Here is a 20,499-nt window from a genome sequence, read left to right on the forward strand (position 1 = left end):
CAGCAGCCTCCAAAAACCAACCCAAGATAAAGCTCAAGAGAATTAATGGTAAAACCACAAATATTTCTTACCACAAAACGTGAGGGAGAGCCATGTTGAGTCAATGTTGAGCCGCGTGTCACAATCTGCAACAACAACAACAACAAAACTGTCATCGTTCACATAGCAAATGGCCCTCCTTTAGGTATAGTTTTTAACTTGTGTCGTCTATGGACAGTAGCTACTGCTTTGCACCAGACACATAACAGATTTCCATTCTTTCCCAAACTCAGTTCGATATGTAGGAAAGCTAACAACATAGCAAAGGACACCAGGAGTAAAGGACTTGACAAACAAGCGCTTCAAATCCTCTTCGTCCTGATGCATGTCTTTGCGTGGCTGGAGCGAAGCCGCGGCGCGAGCCTCCACCCGGAGCGGGGATGCAGCACGGGGCTCCGCCCGAAGCGTGGAGGCAACGCGGGGCTCCGCCCGGAGCGTGGAGTCAGCACGGAGCTCCGGGCAGTGCCCCGCTCCGGCTGGGGATGCGACCCCGCGGGGCTGCAGTATGGGGCGGCTAGGGGCGAGCGCGGAGCGGGCAGGGAAAGCGAGAGCCAGCAGGAGGGGAAACGCTTCTAAAAACAGTGACAATACGTTCTTGTAAACGCGTGTAAACTCCACAGAGGCAAAGCCAGCGCTCTGTCTAGCTAACATTAGCACTGCTGAAACAGCGGCAGAAAAAGACGTTGCCCCCCCAAAAAAGACGTTGTTCCCCCCCCCCCCCCCCAAAAAAGACGTTGGTCACTGAGACACGAATGTAACAGGCCATTTCCACAATTATGGATATACTTTAAATACATATACACTCAGCGGTCAGTTTATCTGTAAGGAGTAACTTTTTAAAAAAGGGTAATGACCACAAACGAAGAAAATGTTAATATGAAATTTTCATTTCAAAATTTGGGGTAATGGCGTATGATTCATTGGCAGAAGCCACTTTTTCCGGCCGAACGCTTCTTTGACATTAATAATAAAAATACAAAAAATACAACATTCCTTTATCTACTAAAAACAAAATTATGTAGCTCTCATAAATGTGTACTTACCAACTTTTGATGGTTATTATTCCTATTTTTTGCTGCTGCTGATTGTCAAGACCGCAGTCTTCGGCTGTCTTCTTCCCATGATGCATTGCAAAAGCCCGCCTCTGTAGTCTTCGGCGGGAAAATGAATTGCGTTACTGTAACATGGACTGTTCATGTTGAGCTGACACGTATCTAAGGTGTATGCGCATTTTATCGCCCTTTGTGTCGGTTCAACACAAAACTAACGTGCTGAAACACAGAACACGTTACAATAGAGTAGACGTAGCAAAATAAAATTTGGTCAATTTAACAGACGGCCTTTCCCATTTCTTTCAGTGTAGACGAGTGCAGGCTCACGATTTTACAACCCCCCAAGTCCTGAAATGTGCATATACGATCTCATAAAATGGTGCAACGTACACCGGGCATTAGTGAGAAATGAATGCCACAGTGAATGTTGCTGTAATCAAAGCCAAAGGTGCTACGACCAAGTATTACATCAACTGTACAGTATTCCCTTTCGAAGACGCCAACATTTCCAAATGGCATGCAGGCCAAGGAAGCTGAAAGCTATCTCTATCCAGAAGATCTTCAACTATTGCATCTCATGGTAATGCCACCACGCTTTACTTTTACTGTAAATAATTCCCCCTTGCTTAGTGCTGATAGAGATGACAAAGGCGTCATTACCTGCAGATCGCTGACGCTGTTGTCGGTGAAGTTCAACACGTAGATGGATGCCTGTCCCCCCACGTACAGCGTGTCGGTGCCCTCCGGGTGGTACATGCTGATGTAGTTCTGCGGTTTGCTGAAGTGGAACCTGGAGGGCTCTGCGGATACAAAGATAATAAAGAGTGAAGTAATCAGCTGGCAGCCCGGCACAAGAGGAAGAGTTGCGCATGGATTTATTGTCTTCGGACGCTTAAATGAAGATGTGGCCTGGGGCTGAGGAGCTAAAAGTTTAATTACTCGGATGGAGGCAGACAATATCAAATTAGACAAAACAGAACGCTGATTTAAAGACAGGGATTAGAAGGCCTGTGTAGAGAGGGAGAATGACGTCAAGTTCTGGCAGTCTGGTCGTTGAACAGTGCATAAATGGCGACCTTCAATGTTCGGACCAGCTCGGACGATATCATGGCGTCCTTTGGTTTATGAAACTGCATTTTAGGGCTTCAAGGTGAATCACAATCAAAAAGCAGTTGGCATGTTTCAAATGCAAATCTAACTATAAATCTGGGATGTTTCTGAGATCAGGGGAGGGTTTTCTATAATGTCATGTTTTCATACAAGAATGAGTAGGTCTGGGTACTGTTTTTTTTCGATGCCTGTGCTTTCACAATACTGATACATGAACGATCCTTTTTTTTGATACCCATACTACAATATATCTAGAACCAGAACACAGAACAATAAGGTCTGCATGTGTGAAAATGGGGAATAATTTGGGGAAAAATGGGATTGGGATTGTAGCCTGGGAACACCCATGCTGCTGCGTGCGCTCCAATCATTTCGAACCATGACCGTAATTTTCGCATGGATTTTGGAGACCAATCACAGAACGAGGAGGGACGGCAAGACGATGACGCGCTAGTCGACATACGGAAGCTTGTAGTTTGTTTACAGGTAAAAAAAAACGTTATTTATGGATCCAACATGACAGCAGCAGACGCAACGCCATCTTGAAATCAAGTTTATTCGTAGCGGCCAATAAATGGCTATGCTATCACCTTCTCATAGGAGAAAATGCATTGGTGGTCCCCAGACTAAATATAACATGTTTGTCTGGCAATAGACTAGGAACATTGGGCAAACATTCAGAATTTTTTTTTGGCTTAAACAACCGAGTCACAAGGTTGTTGACGGAAGTGAGCGGGGAAGTCTTTAGGAGTTACTGCGCGGACGTTGTGCTCCTCGTATCATTACGCCTCACAATATAGTCCCCCTTTTTATCTGCTTATAAAATCGACATGTTACATTTCTGTGTAAATATACTTTGCATGAAAACACTTCACGTAACTTTATTTAAATAGGGAACACGTGGAAGAGCTTAGTAGCTTCTATCGTGAGCTTTTTTGGAGCTATGTGACATGTGGGAGAGGCTGCGTATGTGCTCCGTTTGCGTGACAGAGCGCACGGACAAAGACCAGACGGCGATATATTAACTCGACTAAGGCTAGGTAAGAACATATCTCAGTATGTAAAAACGGTGGCCTATTCCTTTAATGCTGTCCCTGGACCAACAGCATCAGAACTGTATTTCTTTTTACCTCTCTTTCGATAGTTTTATTATTTCAATACCAGTAGTAACTAAACTTTTTTTTTTCTCAATACCCGACTGGCATCGTTTAACTGTGCCCTAATAATGAGACATTTTATGCGTGAAAATACAATGTATGGTTTTATTTAGTGGATATATATTAGTTACAAAGATCAGAGGATTTTGATTATCTTAGTTTTTGAATATGGTTGACCTTCAAAAGTCCAAGCCTGGAAGCTCCACAGTTTGGAGTCTGTGGGAGCTAAAGTGGAGAGTGTAAGCTAAAGTGAGCTAAAGTGGAGAGTGTAAAGAAATATTCATTTTGAAAAAGCAGGCTCTATTGTTTCTAGCATTCATATCGTACGTTTTGGAACTCCAGGAATGTTTTCAATGAGCGAGAACACCAAACATGGGCAATTTTTGTATTATTCTTTGTACTTAATCTTTCTTAACAGGTGCATGAGACATTAGTTCGAGTAAATTAATTTGTATTCACATCTTATCATCGTTTAAAATAGTTTTCTTCCGCCATCTGATAGCAGCAAGCGGCCGATTAACATAGTAATATCGCTTCAGAGCGGCACGTCTTCCCGAACTGATTCCACCATTTAATGAGCCGACTGATTGACTGCCATTATCATACAGGTGTAAAGCATTTAGCACCGAGTTTAGCGCTCGTGGCAATTGCCTGACAGCCTTGAGAGCCTCGGAGCTAACAGAGACTGACGATGCAAAATAAAAGCTGAAAGAGTAATGAACAAAAACATTTTTCACGGAATATGGTCCAGTGGAAGTAAAGTCAAACGTCCGATATCCACTCCAAAGACGTCCGCGGCTGGTTCCGTCCGCTTTTGTCGTTTTTGCTGTTCCTTAAACACGTGGCCTTTGGGGGTTTGGGCCGTGAGAGCGCCAAAGCGAAAGGGCAGTGGTGGGAGTGTGAACACGCCGGTGGTGCTGAAGGCCTGTCCCGTCATTCAGCAGAGCACATTCGCGTGGCATTTCTGATTCAGCCTTCCTACCTACACTTTGACCGGACATTTGCAAAGGGCAGAGATTTATCATGCATTATGGATAAGTAACGGTGCAGGCTGTTGTGTTTTAAGGCTGGGACGGCGCGAACATGGATTAGGAGGCAAACGCTGACATTTCTATGGCAGCTGCAGTCTCTTCTTATTCACTGATTTCAGTCACATTCGTTTTTTTTTTTCAAGGATACCATTTGTTGGACTGTTCACTATTGAAAAAATAGTGCTTTTAATAAAATGCTTTTAATTGGGAATCTCCATGGCGACGGTCGTAATTTTACATCCCAAGTTGAGACCCATGGAAAGGACATGACAGGCCTGATTATTCTGAATAGAAATAAAGCAAGTAATATAGAAAACCTTCCATGTGGTGCATATTATGTAGGCTTTTAATAACAAATACCATTTGTCCGGAGACACAGCTCATGGTAAGGTTGCATGGCAACAGTACAATTGAGATGGTCAGAGAACACCAGAAAGCAAATGAGGCCGAGCGCAAACACCCCACTGTAATAACATAGGCCTCAGAGAAGAGTAAATTAAAATCAATATTTTGAGTCAGAGCCTCATGCATTTAAAGGTCATTCTGTTGGATCCATTTTCTTCAATTCATTTAGTTCTTTGGCTCTGCTGCGATCAGTTTCAAACACTTGAACTGGCAATGAAGCAGTGAGGATAATTGTCGTGCCCATGGACACATCAACAGTACAACCTTGGTTGGATATTGCTAAAAATGTGCTATTTATGTTTTAATATCTAGACTCTACAGTTCCTGGTGTAAATTTTAAACACATCCAGGAGCAAGAACATTTGAGAGAAGACAGGGATATGAAATGTTAATCTAAAACAAGAATCACCGTCATTTCACAACAAGCTACAAGTGGTTTAGAGCAGTGTTTATAGATTTGAGATCCACCAGTAAACCACGACCCAAATAAAAATTAAATGTGTGTATTTTCAAACCAATTCAATCAAGTTGTTTTGTACAGTCCAATATATTGATGTTGCCTCACTGGGCTGCACCAAACATTTAAACATTTAGTAAAACTAATAACCAATGTAAAGTCCAATTACATTTCATCCATTTTCCCCACAGATCATTACTGAATAACTATTGGATATGAGAACTACTTAACAGTCATTTCAACAGACTCCAGTAAGGTTTCTCCACTTTTTCAGTCGATACACTTAAAAAAAAAGTTTTCTGCGAAAGACTTGTGAGGGCTAGGTTTGATTTCGTTTGAACTTTATTGTTCCCAGACGGGACAAACCTTGCGCTCTTAGCGAGTCGAGAGTTAAAGGAACGGGCCACCATTTTTCCTTACTGAGATATGTTCTTGCCTGAGCTTAGAGTTGATACATACTTGTCTGGTCTATGTGTGTGCGCTCAGTTATGCAAAAAAGACCAAAGATGTTGTTAGCATTTGGCCTCTCCCAGCATATTCCTATAGCTCCAAACGGGGTGAAGTTAGAAGCGACCAAGCCCTTCAACAGAAACACACAAAGTGGACTTTCATTCCATTGGGATTAATATTACTGTCCGATATCAGGGTTCAACCTTCAGGCATTGTCTCTCTTTTTAAAGCCCCTCCAATTCTCAATCATAATCCGGGGTAATAGGTCGTTGAAATCAATCTCTCTGTCAGAAAGCTTTAATAGGAGCGGGGTCCAAAGCCACGCGACGGCTGTAAAGATAATAGAACTGTTGACGTCTGTGTTTTATTTGATCAGAAGAGCAAGTGCTAAAGCGCCCCGACGGCTGTAGTGCTAAATAACGCCGACTGAGCTTGTGGAGCTCCTAAATCAGTGGCAGTGGGGCGCAGCAACGCAGCAGCACAGGGGCCCGGGCGTAAAGCCGGCTTCAGCGAGCGGAACTTATCAACCTGCGAAATCCCACACCTCAGCACTTCTCGTCTCCCTCCGCACAGACAAACCGCTATTCTCTCCGGTGCTTTCCGAAAACGCCTTGTTCCATTTCTCTCGCTGCATTTACAACTGCGCCCGGAGGCGAAAGCCACTGCTATAAACCCCCGCGTCATCGCTGCGTGTTTTGACACCCGGGTGAAAGCCACGGTATTCTGCTAAAAGGTCAGCTTTTCATAAAAAAACAGAGAAAACGAGCAGGGGCGCTGTGTTTTTCTGCTTGTTCTTCAAAAACGCGCTAATGAATCTGGGGCCGGTGGATCGCTCCCTCCCAACGGTGCGTGTAAGCCTCCACATCGGGGCTAAAGGGGTGCTGCAAAGCCAAAATGTTAATCGCACTCTGAGACAACAAAAAGGAAGAGGCTCTAATTGACTAAAAGTGAAAGACCTCGCGGTTGTTTTTTTGCCAAGATGTTCGCATTTCGAAGAGCACGCGTTCGCTTCTTGACATCTTTTGAAGTCGGTCTCTTTTGATTCTGTTTATAAACCAGCTGTTTTCTCTTTGCCGTCTGACTCTTTTGACATGCAAGTTGTTTTGTGGAGGGCCTCTTTAAAAAAAAAAGGGGGGGAAAAAAAGAAAAAACACGGCTTTGACTAATACGCCTCAGAGTTTGTAGCCGTGCGTGAGGAGCTTTTCATTGACGCGCCGAGGTTGTTGTGAAGGAGCGGAGAAGGTCATCAAAGCGGCGGTGAACTTCAGAAAGGGCACCGGTGCTCAAAACGGAGGGCCAGCTGCGGAGGGGAATTAGCTGCCGAGCGAGCGGTTGTCAGTCTCCGTCGAAATGCGGCGGGGGGGGGCGAGTTGGCGTGACCCTTTTGCCTTTCAAAGGCGGGTGCTCCAGGAGGTAGTGTTTTGGGAGATGTGTGTCTTCAAAAGTCTTGGTTAATGATATGAGGGCTTCAAAGAGCTAAGCACCGGGAGGGAAAAATGATAGAGCCAAGTTTGAAGGTATGGTTTTATTTTGATCATTTTAGTTACAAAGATTTTTTTTCCAACGTGATCTTTTTGGATCTTGTTTTTATTTCTATTTGGCCTTTAAGGTCAAAAGGGAGGAGGAGCAGACCAGTGCAGTACACCACGCTCTGAAACAGGGACAAACCCAAGAGGCGGTGCACCATTTAAGAGGATCAGAGGAGACTGAGGGCAGGTTTCCTCCAGGTGCTACGGTTTCCTTTACCTCCAAAAACAGGCTGGTCAGGTTGGCCCACAGCGGCGGCGCTGCTCAGTCACAGCAGCTCAGGACTAACACATTACGCAATTTCGTTGTACATTTGTAAAATGACAAGGAAAGCACTCATTAACATATACAGTCTCTTTTACAAGAGCGGCCAAGAGGCAGAAGCACACAAGGAGGTTTAGTTTTGATAAAGCTTAGAAGTGACAATAATTGTAAAAACTAAAATTTCGTCTTGTTTAATTGCGGCTCAAACCTCAATAAATCAGACAAAGAATAAAAACACTTATGAAAAACCTTCAAAATATCGTCTTTGTCAGAGTCTGTAGGAACACATTTTGAGAAAACCGGTTCTTAGGTTTTCTAACGTCTCCCGTCTTTAAATTTCTGATGTATTTGTCCGGCAGAAACCGTCCTCATTGTGCCTTTATCTACACAAACCCGTGTGTGCTTTGAATCAGCCACAAAGCTTTTAACAGTACGATGATTACGTTTAATCGTTCGTGAAATATCGAAGGTTTTCAAACCTAGACCAAGGTATTCAACTCTTTCACGCTTTTCATCAGCAGAGAGATCCTTTTTCTTTCCCATATTGCTTGGTGGTCTGCTTAATAATGTGGAACGTCCTTTTTCAGTAGTTTTTTCCCTTAACTGGGCTTAACTGACAACCTTTATGACACTGAAATACACTTTGCATAATCATTTGGAACGTCGTGTAGAGTTTTCTATGTGGTCTGACAGGTGTATTCACGTGATGTTTTTTCATTGCCCTCTCTGTACCTTCCAGTTGACAAGACATGCCACAGCAACATCGTGTTACCAACAAAATATCAACGCTGAGAAGCCCAGAAGTATAGCTTTATCAGCCTCCGTTAAATCCACTTTCAAGACTGAACACAATCGTTTCCTCTTAAGAGAAACTCTGCAACTAATGGCCGTGCTGACTTTGTTCCTTGGCGCTTAAACACAAGTGTTCCCAGCTAATACACCGTTGTGGAAGGAATTCACAAGGGTTTGAATCTTCCGCAGGGAGACAAAATCTCCAGTCACGGTACACGGGCGGTTGCATCTGCACATCTGCCGTAACAATCTGCCAAAAAATTGACTTTGATGTATTTTTGGGGGTTGAATAAAATCCGCACTGCTACACAAAGGCTGCAAGATAATCATATAAATACGCATTTGTTCAAAACGGGAGTGAGAAAGAGTTTTGTTGATATATTGCGGCAAAAATCCGGACCGACGGGAGATGAGAGCAAGGCTAAGTTCAGGGTAAGGTAATCAGAAAAGAAGATGTCGTCACTCCCTTGACAACGGACCAGGTAGTCATAGAAATGTCACCAGGAAGTCCGAACTGAACGCTGAACTGCACCGGTGAAAAAAGGAAGCGGTTCAAAATCAAACAGCGAGAGAGTGCGACGATGTTCATGAACGGATTTGTTGAAGGCTGGTGTTGTTATGTAGGAGGAAGACGAAGGGTAAATTCATTTCTGAAACAGAAGCATCACTCCGGGTATGTTTGCGATGAGGATCAACATTGCAATGGGATGAAAAGCCAGTCGCATGTTCGACGACAATTTAAAAGAAATCCACAGCTTTAGAACGCAAAAATAATGAAAGAGTTGAGGCTCTGGGGTAGTGACTCTCATGGCTACTTATGATTAATACTATCAGTGTAATTACGTGCGAGTTGAGAAAATCCTTAATCCGTTTGTAATCACACGATCTGAATGCGCATAAACATGGTGGTATAATTCAAATGATGATGGCCCTTTGGATTTTCTCGCTAACACACCCGACTAAAACACTGAGGCCATTACAGAGGGTGTTACATTTGCTGATAGGTTATGGTAAGCGTGTATTTAATAGGTTATGGTAAGCTTGTATTTAATGGGTTATGGTAAGCTTGTATTTAAATGCTCCATGAGTGTGTCACAAATATAAACACGTAGATGTAGAGTAAAAATATTTTTCAATCAAACGTTGAGGGCCCGATCTTGTGTTTCCAAACGCAGACTATAGCATAACTTTTGCGCTTAGGTCTTGCAGATCCTGACCTGGCACATTAAGTGGGCAGGACAGACTCCCATGACCAATGCCGATGTTACGTAGAACAACCTTTATCCTCCAACCAGACTCCGCCGGCAGGAAGGGTGAGGGAGAGGGGTGGTGGGGGAGTCGGGGGTGAACACATGCTTTTGTTTGGGTCGACTGGCATTGCAGCAGGACTGGCTGTTTCTCTCCGGACACCGGACACTCCGGACACAGCTGGACAGTGTTAAACTCGAGTTTTTAGAGCTCATAAAAGCCCAGAATGCTCAAGGAAGAACATGAAACATGCACGATGCAAACGAGGAAAAGAATATGAGGCTGCTATAGGAGAGCAGTTCAGTACTGCTTGTAATAAACCTCGGTCACCTTTTTTTTTTAAATAAGCGACCCCCTCTTGCCAGTGGCACAGTCAAATAGTGCCTGCCGAACGTCGCGTTTGAGGCACCAGGCGGAAGAACTGGCCCCAAATGTTGTGCAGTGCAATTAGTGCTTTAATTTACGAAGAGTGGGCCTAATGCAGGCATATTCAGTTGGCAGCCAGGGGGCCAGATCCGTCCCGCCAAACAATCTGCTCTGGCCCACTGGAAATCTCGCCATAATGAATAAATACTATCACCATGCACCCACTAATTCTACTATGGCTACTACAAATGTCCACACTGAGAAATCTGGACCAGTATAGAATGTACTTGAATAAACCTGGCCTAAAGTTTCAAACTGATGGGAGGACATTTCCATTTTCTATGGTGGTACCTATGGTAACTGTCGAAATAGAGATTTTTTTCCAACTTGGTTTATGGATAATAGATAGACAGCATCTTTGGGAAAGCCCACAAAGAACTACTTTTTCATCTATTACTCCACCACTACTCTTTTTTCAAGTGCTAAATTATGGATGTATTTTCTACCAAAAAAAGATAGAGACACGGTGAGAAGCAAAGTGATCCAACAGCCATGAATACATAAACAAGGGAGAATCCTAGCGTTAGCCTGGGATACATGCACTTTGAGTGCTGATTTCCCGCTCCTACAAAACCATCTGCTTATGTTTTTTCAAGAATGAGAACAAACATTCATTAAACCAAATTGTGGTTCCAATAACAAGCTTCAGCTTCAACCCTCGGCTCGGTCACACGACCTAGTGTGACGCGTCTGTATATATTCTCTGTGATTACTGGGTAAGTCCACAAAAGTTCATTAACCTTTCTCGTAAAGGTGTCAAAATATGGTGATGGCCAGATGAAGGGACTTTCAGCCACAGACTTTATTTGAGCAAGTTTGAGAATCCAATCAATACCAAATAATGATCAGGTTCAACAATTGTTTCCTTTTCAGAGATTGAATTCACAAACTACATACACTGCAGTGCGTTCTCGCTCTATAACAGTGGTTCTCAGCTGGGAACGTCGTTGGGACCCACAATCATCCCGCAATTACAAGAAATACAACTTAGACTTGTGAAATAAGTAAAGCAAAGGCTTTATTGTGTGTACTGGTCAGGCCAACCCAAGCTCGGGGAAACTGAGCACCCGGAGGAAACTTGGCTGGCTGCCTTCAGTCTCCTCGTATCCTGACCGCCTCCGGGTTTGTCCCTGTTTCAGAGCGTGGTGTCCTGCACTGGTCAGCTCCACCTCCTCCTTCCTCTTCCTCCTGCGCAGCTCCCTCCACCCCACAACACCATCTCCTCTTTTGTTGCTTCCTATCTATCTATTTATCTATCTATCTATCTATCTATCTATCTATCTATCTATCTATCTATCTATCTATCTATCTATCTATCTATCTATCTATCTATCTATCTATCTATCTATCTATCTATCTATCTATCTATCTATCTATCTATCTATCTATCTATCTATCTATCTCAAAAGACAATCAGATCTTCAACATGATCTCAACCTCAAAAACGAAAGACATTCACACACAAGCAAAGCGACTGAAGATTCAAAGCCAGCACGTATGGATCGTTTAGAATTACAGACAGAAAACCCTGAGCGCAGTTGATATCCCACACCAGTCTGTTTGTCCTGGATGCTCAGTGCATTAATCAGAATGAGCAGGTGTTTGTATTGACTGAGCCGCACCAGAGGAAAGACCCAGCTCCCTCACACACAATCAACCACTTGTTCGTTCAATCTTTTTTTTCCCTCCTTCTTCTTCTTCTTACTCCTCTTCTCTTTGTTCGAGCCACCAGCGATTTCACTACGCGAAGATTCAGACAACACTGTCAAAATCAACATTCCAAAAGTGTCGGCTTGGAGCAAACAAGTGGCGTGTGGAGCTTAATCGGCTTTTTGGAACAAATTCATTTTTCGGAGAGTCAGTTCAAAGCGAGCGCCGTTCTCGGCTCTCTCGTGAAGTTGCGGCGCTTTCTTCATTCGGAACAACATATAGCCTGCTTAATATTCGGAAAGCGTCGGGTGAGGCGGGGGGATGGGGGACGTAAAACCCTCCGCAAGTTGAGGTAGGTGACCCAGATGTGCCAGCTGTGTTCCTGTTTACATGAAAGAGGAGCGGCTTCTATTTTTGGGTTTGCTCCTGAGGCGACGGGTGGAGTTTGATCCAAAACGCAAGCGTCCTGTGGCTCAGGCAGAATTTACTGTACATTTTCGACAATTGAAACGTCTTTCTTTTGTCTCTCATCATTTCACGTTTTAGCCTGGCACAGTCAGACTCCTTGCTGACCTCATTCTCACCTGCCACGCTAGCTTTCTGATATACTGCCTGACAACAAAATAAAATTGCCGCTCTAATAGTTGGTTGTAGCGCCTTTCGCTTTGATTACATTGTATTTTTCCCCGAGCGTGACCACAGCGCAAAGCCTTTCTCCAGTCCATCCCAAAGACTCTCAATGGGGTTAAGACCTGGACTCTTTGGTGGCCAATCCATCTCACGCTCCCTGAACCACTCTTCTCTCACAATCTGAAACAAGCTGATTGGTAAGAGGTCTAAGCCCAAACCGGATGTGCATCAGCGTCCACTAGGGCTGTGCAATACGATTTCGATTATTACACTAGACGATCACAAAAATAGCATAATCGAGAACAAACGATTACTAAGGATGCCCTCCCGCTCGTCCATCCAAAGCGCAAAAAGTCCGTCCTGCGCGGTTTGTGTGAGGCGTCTGATCAGCTGAAACACCAGCGCAGCATGACAGAACTGTAAATAATATCGTACTAGTATCTTTTAAACCTAACTCTTGAGATAACGCCATTGTAAAGAGCTCACCTTGCGCTGAAAGGAGAACAGCTTTTAGAAGCCTCGATATCCGTTGCTCAGGCACTGGTTTTGTTTAGTAGAAAAGTCTGAAACTCTTCTTCAGGAGCAGATCAACGGAGCTCAAACAGACTTTTATTACTTCATACCACTGTGATGATTGTTTCTGTTCCCTTCGCATTTCACGTGCTAGAGGCTCAGGCTTTCTTTGGTTTGACATAAAAACATTAGCGCTGTGTGATGATGTCATCAGGCCGCGCGGCTCTGTTGGACAGGTGTGAGGGCTGGCCAGCAGGGGGCAGGTATCCCTACAGAGTTAATTTAGAAACGTGAGCAAATAAAAAAAAATGCTCTTATTATTGTTGTTTTTTAAAATAATAATAAAAATGAATAAATGAAATAAAGATTTTTTTAAGGCAACAAATAATCGTTTGAATAGTCGTGATTTCAATTATTACTAAAATAATCGTGATTATTATTTTTTCTATAATCGAGCAGCCCTAGCGCCCACCATGGCAAGAAGCGTCTGAAGCGACTGTCAGTTAGTAAGGAGTTAGGGAAAGGAGCCTCAATGCTTCCTATCATAGCATATGGATCTCCTGATTAGGAGCTATATGCCAAACTACAAGCCACCACGCTGCCAATGCCCCCACCCTCCAGTGATTCTTCATGCGCAACAACTGTTGATTGACAGGCGCGCATTTAATTCAATACAAAAACTGCACAAGCCAAACTTTATAAAAGTGACAAAATACATAGAGTTAGAGTCACCACAGCACAGTCACTGTTTTAAAGAGCCGCCTCTGTAAACGGCCTAAATGAAGGCAGTTCGTGCTTTTGCTTTCATTTAGAGGAAACTTAAAGCCACATGGATCATTTGCAGACTTTGCACAGTGGAGGAGCAGACCTCAACTGTTTTTTATTTCTGTGATGAGGCTGTAGCTGTGGAAGATAAATCTGAAACTGCCTTTTATCCTCGTCTGTTTACTGTGTGGCTTCATATCGTTATTGTGGTTCATTAAATTCTGTGTTTTTTGTAATCCAATACTATACAGTGATACAATTGTTTGTTTTTTTCTGAAACAGTTGCTGCTGCTGTCACTTCCCCTGTGTTTTCTGCCGCTGGGTCAGATTGGGTAAACAGCTCTGAAGCTCTAGTTCCTAACTGCATAGGGATCTAACAGTTGACCTTATCACGTGACAAGGGTTCGAGAGCTCGGATCAGGACGTAGAAGCTACATATTTGAGGAATTCAGACACAACCCTGGCATTGCCATCTTGGAATATGCCCGTGCCACCAGTTGGCATAACCTTCTTTGGGCACATAGCATTTCTGAACCTAGACCTGACCAACTGCGGCAGCCCCAGATCAGAACAACTAGTTACATCCACGTGGAATCCTTCTTTTTTTTTTGGTCAGGTCATTTCCGTTCAAAGTATGTTGTCAAAATAGGAAAAGTGTCACAATATCTTTAGACTTTTTTCCACAAAATTAATCTTATTCGCACTGTGCATTCCACAGTATGTATCTAGCCACAGCTGCCTCAGGGAAAGGCTGTGCTAATCTGTGCCACCCCCCAACTACCATAACCTTAGCTTAATCAAACCATGTCAATTAAGGACAAAAATCCAAAATCCAAGCAGATTTAATTATAAAATCAGATATATCAGCGGCACGGTAGTACGGAGGCTAGCACTTATGCTTCACAGCTAGAAGGTCTGGGTTCGATTCCCACCAAGGACGGGGCCCTTCTGTGTGGAGTTTGCATGTGCTCCCTGCGTCGGTTTCCTCCGGGTACTCCGTTTTTTCAACGAAACAGAAGTTGATATTAGTTAGTAATTGACCTTTCAGCGACCCAGCAGCTGTATGGGTGGTTAGCTTGGTGCCTTCACTCTCCATCCTGGTGGCACATAATGCTTCAGAATCAATTTTACTTCAGGTTGTTGGAATGGAATGGAAATTTACCATGGAAATGGTTTAATCAGCAGTAAAAACCTAAAAACCTCCATACCAATGGTCCTATCAACTTTATTTTTTTTTTTTACATACATTTGTGGTTCAATTAAAATTGAATTGAACCACAATTTCTCCTATTCCCGGTGACTCTCCTCCCACTTCAACAACATCATCAGCTCAGCGGTCTGCTTTAAATCCAGACGTGTTCGGCGGTCTCGAAATGCACGTCACTTTCCATAAGGCATTGGTCTGGCGTCACTTTTCAATCTTTCTTTCTTCACTCGTTCACTCCCGCCACAGCAAAAGTTACACCTGCCGCTTCATTCTCTGAACACACCTTCATGCAGGTGAGACGCAGCAACAATGGTGGATTTCTTGAATTCTGTCTTTGAATGAATGGGTGAAGTCATCTGGTGCTTCTATCCCAAACAAAACAACCAAGAAAATAACATTACAATGGAAAAAAAAGAGATCCGAGATGGATTTTTTGTGTGTGCGGATAAGTCCTGCCTTCTTTCCCTTTTCACTTAGCAACTGCTTTTTATATTTTCAAGCAGGGCGCATTTTTAAAAGTAGCATTTTCTTCTTACGCAAATCTCCTTTGGCCAAATCGTTTATACGCACAGCAGGAGTAAGACGAAACACAAATGTAGCCACACGGGCGCTCCCGGTAGTCGTTGGGAAGGTGCACTCGGGGACAAGCGCGCCGAGGAGCTGTCCAAGGTGCTGGACGGACGCTCCTTTGGCTATACCGTGACGCGCGCGGAACGGGAAAGAAGATAGAAAGAAAAGAAATGAAGGAGGGAGCGAAGAGAAGCTACAGAGGTGAAGTTGACACTCCAGCCCCCTTTCTCTCCGGGGCTATTGATTTGCTGAATACATTACGCGAGGACGTGCGTGGAATAGATAACTACAAGAGGAGGCGGGAATGTTCCATCGCTTATTGCTCCCCCCACCCCCACCCCCACCCCTTCCGATATTATTTGATGTCTTCTGTACGCTCTTCCAATGGAGGTCACTCGCCCCCCGCTACCTGCTCCTCCGCTCTAGCCCCGTTCCCTACTTTTTTTAACCGAACCCGCTCCGTACGGGCTACTACTGCTGCAGTACGTGTCCCGCATTGCAGCTCGCTCAGCCAAGGACGCACAACAACCCCGGAGCCGAGCCGTGCGGCGACAGACCCAACCTCCCCCCCCCCCCCCAAACCCCGCACTCACTCACACACACACACACAATGAGAAGAAAGACTATATTTCACCGTAATGACCGGCGTTTTACCGGTGACAGGCGCGGATTGAAAGGAAAGGGGGGAGGAGGAAGATGGACGGACGTGTTGCTCCAAACGCACACACAAAAATGGAGAGGACGCGGTGTTTTTTTTGTTCTTTTTACGCGCTGGCTGCTACAGTGAGAGAGATGGAGAGGGAGAGAGGAAGGTCGCCTGTTACACACTATGTGCCTTGACTGAGAAACAGGTGATGGTGATGTCAGAGACGAGACGGGCAAGTGCACAAAAGCGGAATAAAGCGGCGGAGTTGTGCAGGACAAACCGATTAGTTCGCGTCGCCTTTGCGTAAAAAAAAAAAAAAACGCCACTCTGTTGATGATTCGTTTTTTTTTTCAAGCCACAAGCTTCCTATGTCTTGCAATATTCATGTCATAGGGCTGTTTTTTTCACCCCCCTCAGACAACCTTCACTGGCGCGTAATTTACGATCCGTTCGCCGAGGACGGTTCCAATGCGCACCACACGGCTCAGAAATTATCGCTTAGTTCGACTCTTTGTAGCGAAACAGTGAAAGAAAGTAGTTTATGAAGAAAAAGCTGCTCACTAAACTGTCACCCGACCAGCCGTCCTCTCGCGCTGTCGATTCATTCAGCCATCCAACCCCCCCATGGCTCTATCTATTCGCGCCGATAAAACAAGGTTCAAACGGACGTAGCCGACTCCCAAACCCGTGACCTACCGTGCACCACGAATTTGAGCCGAGCCATCTTCCCCGCCACGGCCGTGAGCAGAAGGGACATCAAGATGAGCGAATTCATGCTGCTGCTGCTTCTTTTTACGCGCCTCGCCGCGTCTTCCTCGTCCAAAAAACAAATGGTACTAATTCACCAAAAGGCAGAACGCTCGGTCCCTCCGTCCCAGTGAAAGCAGCCTTGGCTTCGTGCGCTCTGCCGGTGTGATGCCGCTGCTGCTGCTCCTGCCGCCGCCGCCGCTGCTGCTGCTGCTGTCGGATCGGTGCCAAACGCCAGTCCAATCCCACACAGAGTCCAGCGCGCGCGCATGCACACTTCGCACACTGCCTGATCTCCTCTTCGCTTCGCCTCTACTCTGGACGCGCGAAGTTAATAGAAGGGGTGGGGGGGGGATACGGAGAGTGGCTTCGGATGGAGGGAGAGTATAGTAGGAGCGAGGAGGAGGTACGAGCGGGGGAAAGACGCGGGGAGAGTCGAGGAGCGCACAGGCGGGACGCACACGTCAGACCTGTTGCAGAGGAGGAGGACCTCATCCTCCTCCTCCTCCTGGTGGAGGAGGATGATGATGATGATGGATGGGGCTGTTGTTAATACGGGCGGTTTGGAAATGACTGGAATACGCCTTTTGTAATGAGAACTCTTTTTAGATATTGGTCGATTTTTCCTCCTTTTTGACGAATGTCCTGAAAAGCCTACCTGATTTTGGGAGTGATTTTGTTGTCACTTAGTCTTGACCTAATCATTTATTTAGTAATGACAATGCACAATATAGTCGATTGACCAAATGAAATGAAGCCAAGAATGACCGAAGTGAAGGTAATGTAAGTTAAGGTGCTTTAACTGTACAACATAATTAACCCTCTGCATTTGACCCATCCCTCTACGTCACTAGAACGGAGTACTGAGTCAGAAACACCTGGCTGGACGATTCACCTATTGTACATGTTTTAAGTGGTAGTGGAAACCGGAGTACCTGGGGGAAACCACAGACACGGGGAGAACATACAAACTCCACACTGAAAGGCCCCGTCCAGGTGGGAATCGAACCCGGGACCTTCTGTGAAGCACGAGTGCTAACTGCTGTACTTCGTGGTCCTCTATTGTTCCATTAGATTAGAAGAAGAAGAAGAAGATCTTTATTTATATAGCGCCTTTCACAGAGATGGTCACAAAGCGCTTTACATGAGACAATTGAACATTCACTCCATACTCGGTGATGGTAAACTACGTTTGTAGCTTCAGCTCCCCCTGGGGGAGACTGTCAGAAGCGCTGTCACGACTGCACACGTCTGCGCCAACTCTCTGACACCACCATACATTCACTCACACACATCATTCATCCTGGCCTATTGTACATGTTTTTAGTGGTAGGGGAAACCAGAGTACCCAGAGGAAACCTACGCAGACACGGGGAGAACATGCAAACTCCACAGATTAGGTTTACAAAATGAGTTTTTGAGTATTTATTTGTCAACACAATAACATTATTCTTCATTTTCATGTCTTCATCTTTCAAACGAACGTATATACTTAGTAAGTCAGGTTTATTTCTAAAGTGTTTTTCACAGATAAAATCATAAAGTGCTTTACAAGAGATGGTAAAAACAAACAATTTATAATATATATATATATATAACGCGAGACTCTTATCGGCGATACAAAAGCTGGGTTGGGAGCTGGGTCTATACCCTGGAAGCTCTGACGACTTTCACCGTGATATTTTATGGTCAGCACACACTACACGACTTTTATGCCCAATGTGGGACGCACAGGAGAAACGTGAGTGAATATAGCGTCTCCAAAGCGACACTCAGAAGCAGCGGCCAATGACAGAGTGAAAAAAACACTGCAGCGCCTCCCTCTTTCAAATCAGCAACATAAACAACTCATTTCATGGCCACAGCCCCACACGAAACAGCTCCACACGAAACAGCGCAACTTTATCACCAAAAGTTCACAAGAGCCTTTTCCAGCTACATTTCAACCGCGAGCAGAGTTTAACCACAGCACTTACGGAGTTTGGAGACGAACTTTCCAGCTCCTTTTCTCCGAGTCCGTTAGCTTCTCTTTCTCCGCTCCGCCCTTTTACTTTTCTTATCAAATCCAAAGAAATACGTCCTGCATCTTCGTGTTGTCGACGTTTATCTCCATTTTGACAGAACTATCGCCAGGTTGAAGCTCGTAGTAGCAGCAGCCGCAGTAGCATGAACTGTGTTGTTGTGACAGTGATCACGTGACACTGTTGACCAATCAGGAGACGCGCACATGTTTCCCACACTCACAAACAGAGGCCTATATGTTCTGATCTGGTAAGATGGCCCACATTACCCGTAAATAAATACTTGGGGACTCCTGACACAACTGTCCCATGTTCTTTAGCAGGTCATAGTGTCCAGAAGAGGAGATTTAGTTTGTCACAAAGCTACTGACTGTAAACAGTTCATCAGGACCTCTAATGTCGACCTACAGTTCAAAATTACTAACTGAATAAACAGTTAGTAAACACAAGTGCATCTTCTTGAACATGAATTATTTTCATCACCAATTATCATAGTAGAACGTTCTCAAGCAGTTTGTGATGCATTTTGGAAACAGGAGATGAGCCCCTGGTCTAACGCACCAGCTGACTTGAGAAACTCGTTCTCAAAGACTTACTTTTAGTCATTATTTGGGCAGCACACATATTCTGAATGGCTTCGGCAGAATTCAAGCGAGCCATGTAAAATATAAAATTAAAGTGGCACAAGTGAAAACCCATCAAACAAAAGCTTTCTTGAAGGAACAGGCCACCGTTTTTCCATACTGAGATATGTTCTTACCTGAGCTTAGACGAGTCTGGTCTTGTGTCTGTGGAAGAGCGTGGTAGCTTCAAACTTCACCCCTGTTTGGAGCCATTGGAAAATGCTGGGAGAGACCAAATGCTAACAACATCTTTGGTCGTTGTGCGTGACTGAGCGAACGCACAACGACCAGACAGGTACGCATCAACTCGTCTAAGCTCAGGTAAAAACATATCTCAGTATGGAAAAACGGTGGCCTGTCCCTTTAAATAAACATGTCTTCAGATCCTTTTCAAAAGAGTTAACAGAATGGGTCGGACGCAGAGACGGGGGCAGGGCGTTCCACAGTGTGAGGGCAACAGACTGAAAAGACAGGTTCCCTCGGGTCTTATAATGAGTCCCATTCTTTATCTGTAAAATGTGTAATTGGATAAATCTAACTTCATCCCCTGGCCAGGTGGTAATTAAAGTGACGGTCGGTAAGTTTAAATGTTTTACAAATTGAATAGATTGCATATAATTGAGCGCCAGCAGGCCTGCAATTTAATATAAGTAATAATAAGTAATTAGCTCTCCCTTTGCTGATTCCGGCAATGAACCGGAATGCCCGGTGCTGTGCCATCACTTTGACCAATGAGACGAGCTTTCATGTAAATCGGCCTGTCAGGTCCAATCAAGGGGGAGGAGCTTGATTGTTTACTTTTTAAATGTTGTTCTTGCTGTCTTCATTTTGCCAATAAGGACTGGCTTTCTTTCTTTGTTTCTTTCTTTCCCATTTCATTAGAGATGACTTAATTTGTGCTTCATGAATCTAAACTGATTAATGTAAACTGATTGTAGCAATGGTATTGGTGCTGATGACAACAAAAAGGAAATAAATACATTAATTCTTAGATAGTTATAGATTAGTTATAATATGTGCACATAACCATGCATTCCACATTCAACATACGTGTGGGCCGGTTGCTCGCGGGCTGCTACCCTCTGGCATCAGGCTGACAAAAAATAAAAAATAAATAAATAAATAAAACAAGTACCTCAACTCCTTCCTACACATCATCAAAATTAAAT

General features: G+C 44.3%; 1 protein-coding gene across 1 annotated transcript in view; it reads right to left on the reverse strand.

Moving 5' to 3' along the window:
* Positions 1–16,765, reverse strand: part of LOC306967020 (semaphorin-7A) — a 140,053-nt gene extending 123,288 nt beyond the window's left edge. The window contains exons 1-2 of the mRNA XM_079561902.1: positions 16,636–16,765; positions 1,752–1,891 (exon numbers count right to left, since the gene is read on the reverse strand). Coding sequence (XP_079418028.1) covers positions 1,752–1,891; positions 16,636–16,714 — 219 coding nt within the window. The 5' untranslated portion in view covers positions 16,715–16,765. The remainder of the gene's footprint in view (positions 1–1,751; positions 1,892–16,635) is intronic.
* Positions 16,766–20,499: the final 3,734 nt, after the last annotated feature.

This window comes from Gobius niger (genome assembly GCF_951799975.1).
Source record: "Gobius niger genome assembly, chromosome: 8".
In the NCBI taxonomy this organism is placed as follows: domain Eukaryota; kingdom Metazoa; phylum Chordata; class Actinopteri; order Gobiiformes; family Gobiidae; genus Gobius; species Gobius niger.